This window comes from Dendropsophus ebraccatus, chromosome 8 (assembly GCF_027789765.1).
Source record: "Dendropsophus ebraccatus isolate aDenEbr1 chromosome 8, aDenEbr1.pat, whole genome shotgun sequence".
NCBI lineage: Eukaryota > Metazoa > Chordata > Amphibia > Anura > Hylidae > Dendropsophus > Dendropsophus ebraccatus.
Window position 1 is genome coordinate 106,710,530 of NC_091461.1, and position 22,181 is coordinate 106,732,710.

At 42.9% G+C, this 22,181-nt stretch overlaps 1 protein-coding gene across 1 annotated transcript in view; it reads left to right on the top strand.

The window, feature by feature from the left end:
• Positions 1–22,181, top strand: part of NFIA (nuclear factor I A) — a 242,167-nt gene that overhangs the window by 218,195 nt on the left and 1,791 nt on the right. The window contains exon 10 of the mRNA XM_069981333.1: positions 3,073–3,164. Coding sequence (XP_069837434.1) covers positions 3,073–3,164 — 92 coding nt within the window. The remainder of the gene's footprint in view (positions 1–3,072; positions 3,165–22,181) is intronic.

Consider the following 22,181-nt stretch of genomic DNA (forward strand, 5'->3'; position numbering starts at 1 on the left):
TGCAGAGATCCTGAGAGATTCTACTTTGCAGAGATCTTGAGAGATTCTACTTTGCAGAGATTCTGAGAAGAGAAATTGATATTATTGGAACAATTTACAACAAATTATTTTTTTTTCTGAATCTGGAATCATCATTGTAAAAAAAATTCCAAACGTTTTCTGCTCCCCTGACTCGTTATTTACAGTCTTTTACCCTTCTATAATCTGCTCTTTCTGCGCCAGGTTTTTCCTTCCTATTATGGGGCACTTTTTCCTTCTGGTAACCTAGATGCTGATGCACTGTGTTCTCTAACCTCTTCCTTGTCCCACTCCAATTGGTCATGGTTAAAGCTTCCAGCCGCATCCATTATCTGGACATCTAGACACCCCCCCCTTCTTCTACTCCAGCAATGTCTTCCTGGACTTATGCTCTTGTTCTCTGGATGCATTGGGTAACTGTGGACCACGGATATCACACAACGTAGATCCATCATACATAAGGTGTTATCAGTGGAATCCGTTGCCATTGATCCCTTGCATGTTACAGATCACGTTTCCTATCTAGACACTGACTCTGGCCTTGTTCCCGGATAACGCTCTTGTCTTCTTCATTAGCTTTGTCAACTGGTTCCACTCTTGGCCTGTCTTCTGATTACAGTCCAGTGTTATCCTCCGGCCTGTGTCATCTTGATGGCTACTTCCCTGATGACCCCTGTACATTCCCAACTTCACCACTAGTTCTTTGTTTTTCCTGCCGCCAGTCTTTACTATTTTAGGGGAATTTGACTGAGATTGAACTGAAACAACCAGAATTCCATGTGTTTTGGAGTCTAAGTCCTGTACTTCCTGGTTGAGCAGTTACACGGTACCGCAGTCCCCAAAATGCATTGCTTTCCCTCTGCTGTTCATCACAGTCCACCTACAACTCCTGCCAGTTCCCCGCTTAGAGCTGTTGCAGAACTTTTCGTTTCACAGACGAAAATTGCACAAAACCTGCCATGTTTATTCTCTGTCTGCTCCTCTGTCTGCTGCATCGTTCAGCACAAGGCAACTGTCCCAATAAAGATATGTATACGTGTCTACAATAAGGTAATGTAGGCTGGAGTGGCTGGTCACAGGTGAGGTCACTCAGGGCAGCAGGACTAGATGTCAGAGACAAGATCCAGCCACACCTCCCGAACTATAAGAGGAGGCATTGTCTCAGGAGAGAAGGAGGAATTGGAGACAATACCACATTGAAAATTAAAGAACTACACAACTTCCTGTTGACTCTGAAGATACTCCTGTTAGTGCTAACACTATGTTAGTGAGTTATATATCTTGAAGTGATAGTTTTATTAAAATAACTTTTTTCTGATACCAGAATACACCCTTCAGGGTCCCCAATGACTACACAGCCATTTGTTGGTTATCTCAGTCACTGGTTTTGCATGCAGTTCTCATCTTTTCCAAACTTTTTTCTAACTGGTTTCTAGTACTTTTTGGAGAAACTATTTCTGTCCGTCAGATTTCAGAGCTATTATAACAGGAAGCTCGGTGCCGGGCTAATCAGAAGTCATTTTAGAGGATGTAACACTTGCCAATATATTTAGTTCATTCCCTGGTACATGCCGCTCAGCAAATGTCAATCACTTTGCCTTTTCTTGTAATTTTGGAACTTCTCAGTAATATATATATAGTCCACTTAGAGATTTAAAGGGAAATTACCCTGAAATACTGAAAATCCCAAAAACTAAATATATAATGACTGCTTTATATTCCTGTGCACAAATAATACAAATTGGGTGACAAACAACACCTTGTGGCAGCCATTGCAGTTCCCATAGGAGCTGTCAGATTGCTAGACCACTTTAAGTGTATGTATCCATCCTCCCTCTGCTGCTGTTATTGTCATTATAGTCCTTAGTTTATATTTAGAATTAAATTAAGAATTTTGGAGCATTGTCTCATCATCTGCTATTACTCTGTTTCTCCTCCTGGCAGTATATAAATAAATTGACAATTGGGTGTTGCCCAACCCCCTTCAGTGCTGACACCATTGACAAGGAAAATGGTAGCACCCAGTTGTCAGTTGCCAGTATTTAGTCGGCCAGCCAAGCTAGCAAGGTTGAGAGGGGTCTTCTTCAATGGACGTGCCTGTTCAGCGCACGTGTGTTTGTGTGTCTCCTTCCTCCATCATTATAGATCATGCGGATAACCCCTGATAAATTGCACTACATGTTAATCACTTCACAGGGATGTATGGGGACCGCTTACCAAATGTAAATGACTCAACGAGCCTGCGGTCTTGCTCCGGTTCTATTTGCAGAAGTGTTCGTCTATAATATAATTATTACAGTACTTTAGCCATTTTGTGACTTGCAGGCTTCAGAATAATATCCATTGGCTTGGACCGGCTCCAACTTTACAATATAGCTTTGAACCTTAAATTGATTCTTGCTTCTCCCCCCCGACTATGGAAATAATGTGCAGACTTCACAAGAAGCCACAATCTCATTCCCTCACAAGTGCATTAGAGTCAGGAACAGGAGCAAGGATGGAGGAGATCAGGAGGGACCATGGAAATAAGATGTAGGTAGGTAGGAGATAGATAAGATAGATAGATAGATAGATAGATAGATAGATAGATAGATAGATAGATAGATAGATAGATAGGAGATAGATAGATAGATAGATAGAAGATAGATAGATATTAGAAAGATAGATAGATAGATGATAGATAATATGACAGCAATAGCTTAATAGAAAGACATATACATAGACCAATACAAGCAAGATAGGAGACTGAAAATAGTCACTTTTAGGCTACAGATGTCCCATTGAATAGATTAATAGATCTGGCACCAGTCTGGTATATGTTGACATATTGGTTTGCTCTTAAAACTACATTAAGATTCATGGACAGTGATACTGATATTTAGCATGATGGTTGAGGCCTATAATGAGCGCTATCATAACCTCTCTATAGGATGAGTTATAACCAGTGTCTCAGTATTACACGCCCTGGGGCTCTACTAAGGATCTGTTGTTTTACTTGGGTTATTTCTTATTGTTTTGCATTTTATTCACCTTCTGCCTCTTTTTCACCCACAGCCTACTCAACACCCAGCACTTCCCCCGCAAACCGATTTGTCAGTGTTGGACCACGAGATCCAAGCTTTGTAAATATCCCTCAACAGACTCAGGTACGAGACTTCTATATTCTATCCAAGGAGTATGTACAGTATAGATCTACAATGAATAATTAGGACATTTCAGCTCTGTAGACTTCAGAATATAACTGAAGATCAATACACAATGTAACTCAGGATCAGTACAGGATAAGTAATGTAATGTATGTACACAGTGACCCCACCAGCAGAATAGTGAGTGCAGCTCTGGGGTATAATACAGGATATAACTCAGGATCAGTAATGTAATGTATTGTATGTACACAGTGACCCCACCAGCAGAATAGTGAGTGCAGCTCTGGGGTATAATACAGGAGGTAACTCAGGATCAGTACAGGATCAGTACAGGATAAGTAATGTAATGTAAGTACACAGTGACGCCACCAGAAGAATAGTGAGTGCAGCTCTGGGGTATAATACAGGATATAACTCAGGATCAGTACAGGATAAGTGATGTAGTGTATGTACACAGTGACCCCACCAGCAGAATAGTGAGTACAGCTCTGGAGTATAATATAGGATGCAACTCAGGATCAGTACAGGATAAGTAATGTAATGTATGTACACAGTGACCCCACCAGCAGAATAGTGAGTGCAGCTCTGGAGTATAATACAGGATGTAACTCAGGATCAGTACAGGATAAGTAATGTAATGTATGTACACAGTGACCCCACCAGCAGAATAGTGAGTGCAGCTCTTGGGTATAATGCAGGATGTAACTCAGGATCAGTACATAATATGGATAAGTAAGTCAGGATAAGTAATGTAATATGTTTACAAGGTGACTCAACTTTTTAGATTGAAAATATCTATATATAGATTGTTGAGCGGAGGTTATACTCTTTAAGCAGTGTTTCCTAATGAGGTTATTGCATGCATGCATTTACTTGTTTCACATAAACTCATGTGGTTACAGTCACCACTATCAGGTAACATAACCTTTTATTTTTAATACACGATGTATTAAAACCCCTTCTAGTCTGATCTATGGTTTGGAGCTGCACTCATCACTCCCAGTTCTCCAGGCCATTACCCAGGGGGCTGTGGAGCCCAACACAGAACTTGCTAGTCACTTTTATACGGCAGGACCGTTCACATTATTGAGTATAAATTTTACATGTGGGTCGAAAGACTTTTTAAGGACGAGCACTTAAAAGAGTAATAAATTTCAGGCAGTGTTTTGTACGTACAGGATATTATAAAACTCAGTGTAATGACAGACGTTCTGTAGTGTTACAGCTGGTGGAGTTACTTCACCTGTCACATGGATGTGATGGACACCATTCTAATACATGTAAAGAGAGAGTGTTTCTTGTGGGATTTGCTGGGTTCTACACAGTTGTTATCTGGGTTTTAATTGTTACTTTCCTGTGCGTTCACACATACAGGATCTGCAGCAGATTTGATGGCCCAGAGTTACTTTGCTTTGAATCTGTAACTTCAAATCTGCGCCATCAAATCTGCTGCAGATCCTGTATGTGTGAATGCGCTCTTATATTTTTGGTAACTTTTATAATCAAGGAGACTGTGATTGGGGGGTTGCCACCAACTGTTAAGGCCCACCTTGGAGGTAGACTTCTCTATTTGTCTTGTTTTACTATTTTAGCCACTTTTTTTTTATGCTAACATCTATACCTGTTAATACATAGGAAAAGCCCAAATTCTTAGACGTGAAATGCGTTGGTTTTAATAAGCTGAACAGTTTGGTCATGAAATTCGTACAGATTTATGTTAAAAGCTGAACTTATTGATTGTGAAATGTGTAGAGTTTTATGGGGATACATCAAGGCCTTTGAAGGGTAAGCATCAGCCAGATAGTCTTCACAAAGGGGTTATCCAGCGTTAGAAAAACATGGCCACTTTCTTTCAGAAACAACACCACTCTTGTCTCCAGTTCTGGTGCGGTTTGCAATTAAGCTTCCATTCACTTCAATGGAACGGAGTTGCAAAACCTGCACCCAAACTGGAGACAAGAGTAGTGTTGTCTCTAGAAGAAAGTGGCCATGTTTTTCTAACGCTGGATAACTCCTTTAAGGGTCAGCACTAAGGCTTACAACAGGGTAAACATTTCCTTTAATGAACCCCAGAAGAACAAGTCCCCAAGAGTTGAATTGAAACCTCAGCAGAGAAGAAGGGCTCGATAAGACCTAAATGGCTAAATTGAACAGAAGTTGAAAGGTAATGGAGGAGTCATAATGGGTGTCACCACAGATGTCAATCCATGTAGGAAGATAGCTTCAGGGCGTAAAAATAAGTGCTTAGGTTCGGAGGGAACGTGATAGATTCTGGAGCGAGTCACCGAATAAGAACATGAGCGTTCCTATATACAGTCTAAAAAAAGTGTCCATGAGGAGGCAGGTTTCTGCTGACCACATAAGTGAGTCCTAGGATTTAGGTGTTAATGTAGAGGTCCCTGTGCTGAAGGACCTAGAACAGATGTGAGGGACCAATGTGGGGAGAAGGTCTTTGTTCAGTAATGAGCCATGAAGTTGGTGTCTACTCCAGTTACCCATATGAACAAGGTTTCTCCTGAGAGTTCCAACTTCTGCTTGGCTCCTCCACAACATGTCCTTGATGTCTGAGGTTGTTTCCATCCATCTTATTCCAGGCATAACTGCCAAGTGAGCTGGGTCTTCCTATAAAATATCGAAAATATGTTATACCTTTATTGTCCACCCCCTCCTTTGGATATATATAGTGACAGGTGGGCCTGGGTCATTTTGAGCATAGGACATAATCCTGGCCTTTATGAACATTAATCAGAGCTGCCATTCACCATTCGCTCCATGGAAAAATCAAAATGTCATCTATAAACAGCAACAGAACAGCGCTACAAAGTGTAAAATCAGAATGAGTGATGTTGACACCCTTGACGGACAGGCACAGAGCGTCTTGAAGAGACGGTCATGTGATCTCTCACAAGTCTGCAAACAGTAACTGTAGATTAGTCGGAAACAAAGGAAATATATAGGAAATAAAGGAGTTTTCTTTCACTTTAGCCGCGGTCAAAAGAATTTAAACAGGGTGGACAGTACTCAGCTGGGAGACCAGAGGGAACATCCAGTTTACTGGCTATGTTTCTTATCATCTTTAAGGCCATGTTCCCACAGCGTGAGACACTAGTACTGCAGTACCACCGGATGATCTTTACTGCCGCTGAATTCGCATCAGTGTGCGCCCACATCCGAATTCACCGTTACACACAATGGAGCGTGCAGCCGGAGCCGCACGCTCCATTGTGTGAACTAAAAGGTTCTCTGCGGCCGCTATTCAGTGACATGGCAGTTTTTTGCGGCGCCACTAGGGATCTCGGCCGGAGTGTTTACAATGTGTATACACTCCGGCCGGGATACCCTGCAGCCGATTTTCAACAATGGCCGTGATTACTACCGAACATACGTTGTGTGAACATAGCCTAAAGGTGAACATAAATATGGCGGTCAGAATGGATCACAACTCATTCAAGTCAACAGGAAAGACAATTTCAAAAAGAAAGTGGCACCTTGGCGCATATGGTATTGTTTCTTTGGTGCATGTCGCTGGCCATGTTAGACACTAGTGTACATATTTTTGCCCAATGGTGACGCCAGTCTAGAATACATTTGCTGCATTTTATGTAACTTAGGATTTGACATTTTTTAGAACTTTTGAAATATTTGGAAAAGTTTTGAAAAACTTAGTAAATTTGTCTCACATTGTGTGCTCCACGTTTGGTTTACATCTGGGCTGTGCCTACCCCGCAGCATTACATACATCCGTATATCCCATCAGCATTCAGTGAACGCACCGGCATCCAGCTGACTGCAGACTTTCTCCTTCCGGGCTCTTTGCTGTCTTTTACTCTTCTTTTCTACCTTCTCGCTTTTTCCTGCTCGGCTGTCACTTACGGACGGACAACATCTCTGTTGTTTCTATTTTTAACGCTACTGCGATTTGCACTATTTCAAGAATGAACGAACTCGACACCGGCTCAGCGCTTGACATAATGCCACAGGTGTGCAATCCAAAACCCCATAGATCATTTGGTTTAGAATCTACCAGACATTGCTTATCCTTCCTGTTTTTGACCCTTAAAGGTGCCCATCACTGATGAGACAGAGGCAGGTACATCATATGGTTACAGATAAGGGCAGGGCGTGTAGTCCGAATTTCCTCGTTAAACTTATAGGATAGGCAGCCTTGAGGGTTATTCTCATCTTATCTAATATAGTTAATCTTTTAAATATTTTTGCAAATATAATCATTTAGCAAACTTGCCTCCTTCTCCTGATATGCTCATGTTTCCCTCCCATTGTGTAGGTTACAGACCACCACTCTACTCGAAAAGCAGAGATCTGGCTGTATATATTGATACACTATATCTGTACATCTATATTATAGCTATATATACACACCAGCCATACCAATGCTTTTAGAGTACAGTGGTAGTTGTTCACCTAGGCAATGGGAGGGAAAGATAAGCATATCAGGAGAAGGAGGCAAGTTTGCTAGATGAATATAATTTCAAAAATATTTAACTTGATAAGCCCTACAAGTATAACTATGTTAATTGACATCAGAATATCCCTTTAAATGAAAAATAAATCACTCTCACAATGGGTCCCGATTTAAAGGAGAAGTTCGGCGAGGGGATTTTTTTTTTTTTAAAGGCAGGGGGGAACATTAAAAAAAAGCTTAACTCACCACTCCCCGTGCCTCTCCAGTGTCGGATCGCTGCTTCGGGATCTTCTCCCAGCCGACGTCACCACCTGTTGGCTGATTGACTGCCTGCTCAGCCAATCAGTGACTGGGGCAGGATGCTGCTGCAGTCACTGATTATCTGAGTGGGCAGTCCATCAGCTGGGAAGGAATTTTCCCCCTTGTTGTGACACCATTGGGACTCGGGGAAAAATTACTTCCGGCGGAGATCCCGGAGCTGGTGCAGCCAATCAGTTACTGGGGCAGGACGCCACTGCAGTCACTGATTGGCTGAGCAGGCAGTCCATCAGCCGGGAAGGCATTTTCCCCCTTGTCGTGACACCATCAGGGAAAATGACTTACAGCGGAGGTCCCGGAGCCGGTGTAGCTGTGTAAGCACATGGAGAGGTATGTTAGCATCGTGTAGTAAGTTCCCCCCTGCCCTAAAATGAAAATGGCCTGGACTTCTCTTGTCATTTGGTATCTGCAGATCCTATGCACAGCCAGGTGTCTTTGCCTTCTTCATAACCTCCCCAGTAAATGTTAAAAACAATGCATTAGGGTAATAAAAAAAATTGATTGTGACAGATCTAGACCTGTCCGGAGACCAAGAACCCCTGCTATATGCATCATTCAGCTCTTGTAGCCTGTGACCCCCTTTCTGTTGTATAGTCACATGATAGAATTCATACACAGTGAAGTATCACAAGGATATGCAGTGAGCACAGAGCCCTTTATCCTGGTGTAGCATAAGATATTCTGAGTCTTTGATATTTGATCTTCCAAAACAGATCCAATATAACACAAAGGAGGGACATGAGGATAAAGGGACATCTTGTGCATACCCTGATAGCAAGGTGCCCTCATCCCAATGTCCTAGGAGCCATATAGACAATCTGCCAGCCTCCAGCCACTTGTCTCCTGTGATTTGTACTGAGGCAGTAAGGCATTAATAAGGCTATTGTCAGAAAAGGGGTTAATGTTTGTGTTATATGGGATTTTAGGATAAACCATTGCCTTTAAGAGCACAGTGTTGAATCAAAGATGTATCCATAGGTCATTTTCCTATCAAGCTGGGTGACAATCTCTGTGGTGTACAAAAGGTAAAGTTGCATTGAAGCAGTTGTGGGAAACCTGTGACCCTCCAGCTGTTGCAAAACTACAAAACCCATCATGCCTTGCCAGCCTTTGGCGCCTATTGTGTCTTCTCTAGACTCCACCAAGTGGCCGTTTAAGAGATTGCAGTAAGAACATGGTGGTCACCCACTCTTGCATATATGCTAGGAGTTGCCAAAATGGGTGAATGCTGGAGGAATATTCTGGATTATTGGATGGTCATGGAAATTTCAGAAATGGGGCCTCAAGGAAGACAACATCAGAAGATTCTTGTCCTGTGAAATTTTATGCTATATTGGTGAATTATGACACCCGGCAGATTATTAAATGCTGGATTAAAGGAATTGTACAGCACAATGATTTTATGCCGCTGCTTCAGTTGCCAGACTGTATAAAGGACCCACACCCCACCCAATAGTTATATTGCTCTGGTTACACGGATACGGTTAATTCGCCGCCATATGCATGCGTTTTAGCATCTGCGGCCCCATTTAGCACCCAGCCACACATCCATAACGGGTAATGGTGTATCAGATTAGTGCGCCATGTTTCTGCATCAGGCTGTCAGATCGAGATATTGACCGGTCTGTCAGAGCAGTCAGTATAGTAATTGTTACAAGGGAGAAATGGAAGGAACATGTCCAGATGATGGGAATGAATAAAATATAGCGTTTAGTCCTGTGGCGGTATTTTACGTACGCATTATTATGTGTTTACTCTGCAGAGCGTTTCGCATACGTTAATCTGCTGGATTTACATTATTTATGGCCCTGGCCGGATGCTTCTCGGGAGTCTGGGAGAAAGCATTGATCCGGCTCAGGTGATCCAGACCTGACTGTGGTTTTGTAGCTTTTCCCCCGTCGGCCGCGCGCGGCTTCAGACTTCCATCAAATCACATTTGTTTGACTGACAGCTCAGAACTCATCCTGCCAATATCATCGATCTCTCGCTTGTGTTCCCAGAGATGCCGAGAGAAACATTAATTACCGACAAGCAGGTTTTGCTGAATTTAGTGCCACTCCTGTACACTGGCCTTAGGGGGGCGCCCTAGTCATATAGGCGGTCATAAGCCACTGGTCACTGCAGATACCACTGGGGTAAAAGGTGAAGGCAGGCTAAAGGATTACACATATATAAAACTGGGGTGAATTCATGTCAAAGGTAAAGGGGCGTAAATATATGAGCACTGCATGTAGGTACTATAAGGGTGCGTTCACATGTATATGATAGGCAGCAGATTTGATGGCCCAGATTTGATTTGCTTTGAATCTGCAGTTTCAAATCTGCGCCATCAAATCTGCTGCAGATCCTGTACGTGTGAGCCCCTTAGGCTATGTTCACATTACATATGAGACCGGCCGTTCTGTGACCCGGCCGGTCTCAGAAAAGATCATCTCCGGGCCGGTACTGCAGTAACGGCGGGATGATAGTTTTTAGGGCCGCAGAGTTCTGATGCAGGCGCATCCATGCGCGCCGGCATCAGAACTCCCCACTGCACACTATGGAGCATGCGGTGGGAGCCGCTCCCTCCATTGTGTGCACTGACAGGATTTTCTCCGGCCGCTATTCCCTGAATAGCGGCCACAGAAAACTGACCTGTCAGTTTTCTACGGCGCTGCTAGAGATCACGGCCGGAGCGTATACTATGTGTATACGCTCCGCCGGGATTCCATAAAAGGCAAAGCATTGTATATTTTCGTATATTTCCGATTGCAACAACGGCCATACCTTTACGAAAATATACGTTGTGTGAACATAGCCTTAGGCAGTATTATATGTTCATCATATGATTTTATTACATAGGCACCATATGACAGTGTTTTGTGCGTGTTGGGTGGCTGTAGGCACTATAGGGCAGTATTAGGTGTTAAAGGTTTGACAATATGCACAGTATGGCACCATTATGTGTATGCTGCATCACTACACTATATAGACAGTATGTAGGCTATGACAGTATTGTGTGTGCACTATATGGCACTGTACAGACCATCACAATCTAGCCAGTAATAATAGAGCCATATAGTAAAATTACAATATAGCGGCACAGATGGGATCAAAATAATGGTCTCCATTGGGATCTTCTTTTATTTGTTGTATATTTTTATTAGTAGTAATGAACGCCATCCTTCCTGGCGCTGTCAGTACATAGGATGATGGTCCTGTGTAGTGAATCCTCTGACTCTCGGCCCTATACTGTAGTCTTTCCAGAGAACCTTTTCTTTTCACAGCCTGAACATTTGATGTCAAGCGGTAAAATGTCTGAGAAAGCACCACAGGGTCTCACATTCCTTTGTTGGCTCATGGAAACCATGTTTGACAACGGAGGAACATCGAGATTACATGCAAATTAGACTCGGCCATAAGCCTCTGCATGTTGTGTCTGGTGCAGTCTGACTTTCACCAGGAGTCTCCAATAGAGCAGCAGTGAAACACGTCCCTGTGTCTAATCCAGCAGATAAATTACCATTATAGATGGGCACATGAATACATCCTTGTTGTTTTGAAGACCCCTTTAAGCAATGATTCATCTTATTTCCTGCCTTAATACATTAGTAGATGTTATTTCGAACTGCCATGTTGGAAGGAAAGAATAATGGGTATCAATATAACAATATCTCGCCATCATGAGAAAAGTATTTAGTATTGTGATTTATGGGGTAGAGACAGATGTGATAGGTATGTCGGACAGGCTGGATTTTTTCTGTCCAATTCCTGGTGTATTGTTATTGCTAAGTTCTGAGCCAGCCAGATGCTTCTCCACTTCTCCTCTCCCCTGTCACAGCATGCTGTCTCAGAGACACACACAGAGAAGCTGCAGCTGCACCCCCCTCCTCCCTGTCTTCTAAACTAGACAGTATTACTAAAGGTTAGTGTTGAGCGAACTTCATAAAAGTGTCTGGGTTTGGCAACTTCTCCAAACTCGGCAGCCCTAGGGAGCCCTAGGGAGACCTGGAAAACTTGGATACAGCCATAGCGGATTATAATAGGTCCTTTTCAGGCAGTAGCCCGGGGCCCTTAGCTCTTGGGGGGGCCCATGTCCACCCAAAACAGACTTAAACTTTCTTACTTTTTTACCTCAATTTTGTACAGATCAGGGCAGCATAACATTATCTATCCTGTACTACAAACACTACGGTAGTGCTGCCATAGTTACAGTGGGGTAGGGGGCCCAGGCTTGCACTCATCCTTTTTTTTACAGGCCCTATGGACAGGGAAGCCCTGTTATGGAGAGTTTCCCTGTCTGGCATGATGTATCAGTATCATGCCGGGAGCTGGGAAACTGGTTGAATCTCCGCAGTGCTGTAGTGACAAAGCCGCAGTTTTCCAATACTTCAATTAATCCAATTTTACCCCCGCTCCTCTTTCACAGCATTTAGTCGCACAGACACACGTGGGGGGGAGGGGGCTGAATCCTCTAACCTGCTGATATCTCCCTATTACACCCTATAATTTTCTTACCTTCATATTCGGTGCTGTTTCCGTGCTATTAGGAGTTTAAGGTTCACATGAGCAGAGCATGTCGGCTGAAGGCGGATCGGTGCACCAGGAGCTGTAGTCCCGCCCCCCAGTGCACCAAAGCCCCTAATCAGCAAAATTTTTTAATGGGGCGGAAATGGCACAGAGGATGAAGGTGAGAAACTTACCTTCATCTTAATGCGAATTAGGGAAGTATTTGCAGGTTAAGGTGGCCCTCAGGTAAATCTCCCACCATCTGTCCTCCCCATACACAAGAGCGTTGGCCAAGCGCTCCTATGTTGTTAATGGGGAAGAGAGGGGTAAGCTGCAATAAGCACGCTCTCACTGTGCGGCCATGCTTTTCCATCACGGTTGACCCCTATCACCATATCACCACCAACATCATCTGTCGATGGTGTTTCAGGACTGCCCCATACACTAGACTGACGGCCAAATGCGCGGTGAGCATGCAGCCAATAATGATCATTTATATAGGCGCGCTTAGTTTGCTCGTTCAGCAGCTGATCAGGCAAATTATTGGGCGTTCCTAAATCAGCCAGTGTAAAAGGACACCTAATCCAACTGTCCTCTCGTGTGTGAACGTGTATCACGTATTCCCATGATTTATGGAAAAATATTGTGGCAATAGATACCATTCGTTCCATTGTTCGAGAAATTTTTCCAATACCTTATAAATCCATTTGTTTCATAGATATTCACATGCTGTTTCGTTTTTCTGGAGAGGAGACAAAGAGCGCCGCCTACATTTGAACCATTGTGGTTTTTGAGGCTGGGGGGTGGGGGAAATCTGCACTAACCACTAATTGTTACTCGATTTGCTGCAAAGTTCACGGATATTCTCAGATTTCCAAAGCAAAGCAAAAAAAATGACACAAATAAACATGGCTGCCTAGCAACGGGGGTTACACATGAGTGAGCCAACACAGAAAAGAGTATTTCAAAGAGATTTGGCAACATCTCGGAGCTCAGCACCTCTCCATTGTCTGCTATAGACGTTAATGGTGCGTTCTGCGAGGCGATCAGATGTCGTTCCTATTGTCCGCATCCAAAAGGCTCATATGTTCCTGATAAAATAGGACAGTAACATGTTAAAAAAGTCCATATTGTATGTTCACTGTAATGTAACGGGAAAACCTCTTGGAATCCGCCTGCTAACCAGTATTGTTGATTTAGCCAGCATATGGTTAGAAAAGGTCGAATGCTCCATATCCCACCTACAGTTACTACTTGCCTTTGTTTTGTGTGGGATGGGGTGGGTTTAGCAGGCGCTTTTATAAGGCTTTTGGAGAATTTGAGATCTCTTTTTAGATGTTTTTAACCCCTTCTTGCAGACTCCTGAAAATTAGAAATAATATAAAAATTTTCAAAAAATTCCCGTCTTTGAAACTTTTTTTTTTTTTTTTTTTTACTTTTAAATCCTCAAGAGGAAGAATTAAAATTCTGAGAAGCCAAGTGACCACGCTGAAGATCTAAGCTGCGGGGCTTTTTTTTTTTCTTCACTATTTCTAACTCCTGTGTCCTTTAATCCCGATGCAGAGCCTTAAGTCTGAAGAAAGTCTTGTCCAGGGCTGTGTTTTAATGGCTGCAATCTATTTTTTATGAAAAAGCAGGAAACAAGCTGTCCTCAGTAAAAAGATTTACAAAATGTAATCATTGTTGGAATATTCTCTTTGAACTGGCTGGGTCCACAGGGGTCTATGGCTCCCAATACCCTGTTTTTCTTAAGAACACCCTCACAAGTTCCTCTTTAAGATCAGGTACTGTGCTGGTGTTCTCTTTGAAGTCCTGAATGAATGAAAGAAAAGCATAATAAAAGGGGACTGTTGATCAAGCATAAAATACACTTTAAGCCGACAGAATAGCAGAGTTAACACATACTAAGCTGCTTTTAGCTCCCCCCCTCCACTTCTCTCTTTTTCACATTTTCCTGTGCTTTGTATACAGTGGGGTTTTATAGTATAAAAAGTCTCTGATCTGTGTAGTATGCCATTTCCTAATAGAAAAAAAAAATTAAATACGATTAGGAATCTCGTCCCCTCTATCTGTACTTGCTTTACTTGCTTGTTTTTGTTTTTCGTTTTTTTTTGAATGAAGTAAAAAAAAAATTAGGGTGACACCAACTATTGCATTGGATTATCTGAGAAAATCCCTGTCATTAAAATTGTTAGATATATAGCCCTACATTCTATTCCTATTTCTCAGTCTGGATTCTGGTGTTTTTGATTGAAAAAATGGCCTAGTCTATAATGATATATTGGTTGTGGTTTTGGTGGTATAGTCTAAAACAGTAGGATCTGATTGCAAGCCTGAAAAAATCCTGTTAGAGGTCTAGGATATGTCAGGATTCCTTGCGATTAGAGATGAGAGAACCTCAAGCATCATCCGGTTCATCCGGACCTGAACTCTTGGTATTTGATTACTGGTGGCTAAGGAAGTTGAATACAGCAACAAAACTGCCTGGAAAACATGGTTTCCTTGTTTTTCAGGAAGTCTTAGGGCTTCATTCAAATATTCAAATTCCAAAAGTTCAGGTCCAGATGAACCTGAGCGTGCTCGAGGTTCGCTTATCTCTAATGGGGATCCACTAAACCAACCAAGGCTCCATGGTCAATAGAGCCTTATGAAGAATGTGACAAGAACAATAAGTGTACATACAGAGTTGGTCTTCCTTCCAATCCGCAGGATCGGTGTGGGAATTGGGACCTTCCTGCCCTTCCCTGAAGGAAACTGGAGCTCTCAGCAATAAGACTGCCACTGATCAAAAATCTGCACCTTTTCCCGAGTGTACACCCTGCTTTATTTAAGACCGGTGTGAGTAAATCTCCCCCCTTGTGTGATGCGTGTTGATGGCACAACCCATGAGCCCTCACTAAAGAGCTTTGATTGGTCTTACGGATCCTGTAGATAGGGGACGAGTGTTGTTGGCGGGACAACCATTGAAAGTTGGTTCTCTGTGACTCTAATATTTTATCCATAGTCTTGCGACTTAACTAAGTGATTAGCAAGTTCAACATCTTCTTCAGTTACAGAGTTATAGCACTATATAAATGGTTGTGCCAGCACCTGGTACTGCAGCTCAGTTACATCCATTTGAACATAATGATGTGTCTTGTAAACAAAGACAAAGATGTGATGCTGTATATCATAGAGCCATACCACCATGCTGTATGATATACACCTAATCCTTATTATAAATCTATACAGTTTTCTACATGGTCCGTACTGGTCCTACCAGCAATACAGGCGATATTTGATACCTACAGTGATAAGGATGAAGAATGGGTGGAGCTAGAGTTCCTTGAGGGGCGGTATCAGATACAAAAGGGTTGGAAAAACCCCTGAGGAACCTGAGCACCAAATATACTATACAAATCTAACTTCTTTCTACAATCAGACCATATCTAGTTAGTGCAGAAGGTCCAATGTCAGTCCATTCAGGACCAAGAAGTACAGCTCAGCCTAATAGAATTCAATATAGAATTTGTACAGACAGAATTATACCACCTTGCCTGAAAATAGTAATAGCTTATCATCAATACTTGCGCCATATTATGAGGAATTGTAAGGCCTCAATGGAACATTAGTTTTGTTCACCACGTATTAGGCCAGGAGCGAGGGCATTTAATATATATATTGCCTAGGCGTTCCTGCCCGCTTGGTGCCCGTCACAGTGATTGACTATTACATCAAGTGCCTGGGCATTAGCCATCACCCTTTATCTCCTGGCCACCAGCCTAGGCCACGGAGAGGTCTAATCTTCACACTTCTAAAGTGCCGTAAGGTCCTTAGATAAGGATTAATTACTAGAGAGTCCGGGTCAGCGAGCTCCTTCCAGATCTGACAGTCGTGATATCTTGTGCTCAGGGAATAGAAGACATTGGGCTGTTCCTATTATATCTGTTCATTGTGTTGCAGAACTCACACCCTTCAGGGTTAGTATGAAGCTGATGAAACTCCCCATTGGTTACCAGAATCTCCACTCAACATGGACATAAATTAAACTTACATAAACTGCAGAGAGATTGCCGTCTTTGCTTAGCTAAGGTTAAATAAAAAAAAAATCATCATCATTTACACCATGGTGTAGATGTTGCTTTTACAAAATCTCACCTTGTTTTGGCGTTTATCCTTGAGTTTTCACAAATTTTCTACAATTTGGAGTTAAACCAGTCCTACAGATTTTAACTCCATCATAGCCAGCACCGGGTGAAGTTAGCTGCCGGCCATAATGGAAAGTGCAGAAACCTTGACTCTCCAAGTGTTAACCAGAATTTATATGTCCTCAAATAACTCCCCGATTTGCAGACGTGCGCCAAGTGTCACACCCTGTTCTGGATTCCACATTAACAATCTCCTTCCTCAGTGTTAAACTTTGCCCTTCAGGACTTTTGTTTAACTCTGTGATTTGAAAAGCAGAAAGTGCTGGCTCGCAAATCTCATGCAGGCTATAACCCTACCTGCAGGTGACAGCGTCCTACTCCTGTGTGTTTGGTTTATAGTGGAAAACCGCAGCCGGGGGAGTCACAAAGGCAGAACGTGTTACGGTGTTACCGGGGATCCACTCCAGCATCCTACACGTAGAGCATGAAACTGTGGTGTCACGTAGATAAATGCTGTAGATCTGACAATGGAAATCCAAAGTAGTGCTATACATATTCCTGGATAGGTAGGCATAAGATGTCAGTAATTTCTCTTAGTATTATTAGTCATAATTTCTATAGTATTATCGTGCCGATATCGGCCGTTAATCGTGTAGTGTAATAGAAGACAACAATCAGCTGACAAACAAGCAAGTGGGGAACAAGGAGCAAACAAGCGATGACAACGCTCGTTTCCTCCCCTCCATTGCCCCGTGTAATAGGGACTTTGGGCTTTCGGATTTTCTACCTCCATGTAACCAGCCTGGAGGAGGGGACCCCTTCCTATCAGATATATGTGACACATGTGACCCCTTAGTAGGTGTTAACCAGTTGCCATAAGAACTATGCTGGAACAAGATCAGGTGGTAGATGGTTAAATAAAGCAAATGTGACGGGGTAGCATGTAGAGATGAGAGCAACTTGAGCATTGCCCAGTTGTTGGGCCTTTGAATACCGGTGGCTGAAGAAGTTGGATGCCTAAGGCTGTATCCATGTTTTCCAAGACCCCCTAGGGCTGTATTCCACTTCTTTAGCCACTAGTATGCAATTGCCGAACAATCGGACTTGAGCATACTTGAGTTGCGCTCAACTCTAGTACTTACAAGTTGGTCCCTAGGATTTACGCAGGTTATGATGGAATTTTCAGACATAGAAAAGCCCATTTTGGGATGATGCAATGGGGATCGGCTGTCATGGTGCTCATCAATCTATACTGACTTTCATGTCTTAGGGTATGTTGACACTGAGCAAAAGTGATGGAGTTCCAAGAGGAACTCCTGCCACAGACTCCACTCGGAATCCCGCCTTCCTCAGTGTGTCAATGCGATGCCTTGTGCACCTGTGCTCCCCACCTTTCTCGGCTTAAAGAGTGGACGTGTCAATTCTTTGAGTGTAGGCACGTGAGGCATTGCATTGGCAGGGATTCCGCTCGGATTTCCGCCAATCTTGCTCAGTGTGAACGGGTCCTTAATTCAAAGAACAGAAATAGTACCTGTATTCCATTATCTACACCAAAGTACTATAGCATAGCTCATTCAACACCTAAAGGTGCTCCACCATATTAACCAAACTGCCCATTATAAATGCAGCTATTTTGACCAATGGAGCAGAAATCCATCAGTCATAACAAACTCAAATTTTGGGGTTCATTGGTTGACATATCAGGGGCTTCTGTAGCTTGAGACTTCAACCAAACACAAGAAGAAGAAAGCTCATTTCACAATCCCCGGCTGATTCTATCTGACCTTCACCAGGTAGTTTCAATGCCTTACTCTGTTCGGTCGGGTGCGTTACATAGAGGAGTATGTTAATGATCAAGGTATTACAAGACGACGTGTTAAACGCTGCATCTGCAGTTTGGTGGTGAAAGATGAAATTGTCAAAAGCTTCTCCGTATTCGTCCATCACAATGGGACGGTCACAGATCAGCAGGTTTATCAATGAGAGGAACTTCCTGTTTAGAATGCAGCCCAGAGTATATTGTTTATGGTTCATAAAGTCTTACAACTGTCCTCCGACACCAACACATCAGTGTTTCGGCTTTCATGGTGCAGTAAATTAAGGAAGAAAGAAAAAAATAGTGTAAAAATGCTCCTCCGAGGACAGTAAAACCCTGTTCACTTTGCAATGGTTAAATGGTATTTTATAAGCTTCTTCTATGTGGGGCTGCTTTGCATTACATGAGTCGAGTACCTTGGAGATGACACACATCTGCAAGCATTTTATTAAATCCTTAGTCAGCACTTTTCAATCTGATGTGATTACTCCTTCATTTGACTGGAGAAAGGGAAGCTAAGATCTCGTACCGGACTGCAGAATTCTGTCTGATGTTTCTCCTTGAAGATTGAAAGGAGGACGTGGGGAATATGCTTGAAGACAGACAGGCAGCGATCGCTTCTTAGTTAAGGGTGATACAATGGAACAAGGTGTCAGGGCTCGTAATGGTCTTTTACTAGACACAGCGCTGCAGACACTTCACAGTAAATTTGTATAGCAATTGGCTGTGAAATGCGTTAGCACGACACTTGGTGATCTGGAAATCTTGCAGGTCTGATGCCCATAAAGGATAGGGGTCGGCAAATGTGGTTTAATCCAAAAACATCTGATATGGAGGCAATGTTGGGAAAATGTGGAAACAAGTTGAAAAGTCCTTTAATTTAGATGTAGATGACACGTGAATTTCCAATCCAAAAAGTCCTACAATTTGACAATTATATTATGAACTCTAATAATCTGGAAAATCTACCAGTTCATCAATATATTGTGTCCAAGGGGTATTGAGTACAAATGAGTGTGACTTGAGCATGCCCGAGTCCGCTCACTCATGTGCATTACTGGTGGCTGAGGAAGTTGGATGCAGCCCTAGGGAGTCCTGGAAAACATGAATACAGCAAAGGGCCTATGGCCGTATCCATGTTTTCAAGGCAGCCCTAGGGCTGCATCCAATGTCTTTAGCCATCGGTATTCCAATGGCATGCTCAAATCGCTCATCTCTAGCATTCAAACATATTGGGGGGGGGGGGGGGGGGATTTATCAAGACCGGTGTTCTCGTACGCCGGTCTTAAATGAGGTCCCACTCCCTTTTTCCCATCTGGATTCATTAAGAGGCACAACACCTAGTAGATCCGGCCAGCTGTGCAACCTGGTCCTGCACCCGCCACAACAAATCTACACCTGCTTCCAGCCAGTGTAGTTGTGGAACGTGATTTATGCCAGTGAGCAGGCATTAATCATGGTTAATGAGGCGCAGGTGGAGGCCACACCTCCTTCCCGCCTTGTCACGCCCCCTGAGCCCCCTCACCTATCAGGTGAGCTGGGGATATGGCAGGCAAATGACAGGGAGAAGGGGCTTATCTGCACCTTCTCCCTGTTGTACGCCTCTGGCGGAACCTTTCTAAATGTCCCCCGTTGACTTTGCAATGACGGATTAAGGGGTTGGCTTCTTTGATAACAGGGTCCTCCTGAATTAAGCTGACAGCAGTTTTCTATATTATACAAATAAAAGTTATGTTTTACTTCTCAATGGGAGTTAGGAAAGAGGGACCTCCCTTTTCTGGCTACTAGATCCCGGGCCACCTGCTCTCCTCCGCTGTCATTGTTTTCATAACATCCGATGATGTGCAGCTCAGCGTAGTGTCTATGCTGACCAGTCATTTCCTATGGGAATGGCACATTGTTGGATGTTATGAAGACACTGACAGCAGCACAGAGCAGGTGGCCTGTTAACCAGCAGCATTGGGAGAGCAGGACAGGTAAGTATACATTACTGCATCCCCTTCAGTGTTTACCAGGTACAGCACCATACAATTTTTAGCAGCTGCACCTAGTATTGCAGCTCATCCTCATTCATTTATATAGGACTAAGCTGTAGGGGGTCACAGCATACCCCCCCTTCTGTGAGCTAACTGATAGGGATGCCAAGAGTCTGAAGGATAAACCATCACTATAAGAACCCATTCACATCATATTTTGCCAGTACACCTGACAGATACATAGAGATATTGCCAAAAAAGTTTGGTGGTATATTACAGTGGATTCACGGTGGGTCCACTGAATTTTATGGACCATGTTTTGGGTCCTGTGCTAGAAGAGTAAGCACTCGGGGAATACACTGAACATAACTACCAGTAGACTAGATTTGGTCCATTATATACACCGTGGTATATGTCACACAGAACTTTTTGCCAAATCAACAAAACGTGTCCTGTATGAAGCCTATGTCTCCAAAGACTATTATTTATTATTAATATTATTATTATTATTATTATTATTTATATTATCTTATATCCTTTAAAACATTTGCCTGTACTGTGGTCCAGTCATGTAATAGTCTTTGGATGTCTGTGATCAGGTGCAGGGAGTGGCTTGGTCCATTTTCCTGCAGTTTTTGTTTTTTGTCACCATTGCTCCCATAGTCAGCTGAGAGAGTCTATTATTCTCATTACATATAAGCAAGCTGCTCCTCATTTCATCTCCAGTAGTCAAGTTGCGCCAACCCTAAAAATCTAGAGTGCAGTTTATCCTTCCTATCTGATCCTTCATCTGATCCTGTACTGGCGTATTCCAACAGTGTGCTGTATCTGCAATGCACTGCAAGACCAGTCTTCAAGGAGGGGAGGGGGGGAGAAAGTTTGAAAGCTGAATTACCAAAGACTCGAGAGCCGTGCTGCACAGCTAAAAGAAAACTCCCGACTCAGCACCTTCTATTGATTAAAAACTAACCTTTAAAGTAACTCTTGGAGTGTGTGGTTAGCATTTAAATTTAAGCATGTCATGAAGTTGATTTGTGTTACAGAATACCAACTCCATAGGCATCACTCCTTCATCAATTTCCTTAAGGAGCTGAAGTATTTCACGATAATGTCAATAAGAGGGAGCAGACTTAAAGGAGATCATCACTTGGTCTGGTCTTGCATTTTTTTTCCTTTTCATGCACCACCACATTATAAGTGTGCAAAGTGAAAAGTACAATAATTGGCTCTTTGTCTAAGTTTTCCCAAGTACCAGGGAAGGGTCGATTCATTAAAAACACAAGAGTGTTTTTGGAGTGTGGGGTCCCACTCTTGTACTTGGGTCATAAATTACACCGAATGAATACTTGCAATGTGTTTGCAGTGGATTTGCAACGTCAGAGAAAAAGGGGAAGGTTCGGTGGGAGGGGAGCCGGGACTTTCTTGCTAATGATAGTCACGTCTGGCTCTGTCTGGTTGCTCCTAACAACCAGACATGATGTAACACCACGATGAACTTGAACTTGGGGAGTTGAAATGGGAACAATAGACCAGAGTAATCAATAATGCCTATTTCAGTGAAGGATTACAGATCTGCTCTGGGGTAACCTTGTCTGCAAGACTCGAGCTGAAAACTAAGAAAACTTTTTGAGTGCATTTTTGCTGTTAGTGCAGGAAACGTAATGCAGTTTAGTTTATTTTTGGCTGTGGGTTTGGAATTTTTTTTTCTTTAATTGTTTAAAGCTCGGCTTTAGGTCTGTGTGCAAGAGAATGGCAATGCACCAGCTGTTTACACATGGCAAGTTCATTCATAAGCCATGTGCACAGCTGCTCTGGAACTTGGGTCATGGAAGGTAGCCTAAAAGCATTGTCTGTAATAAGAGCCTGGTG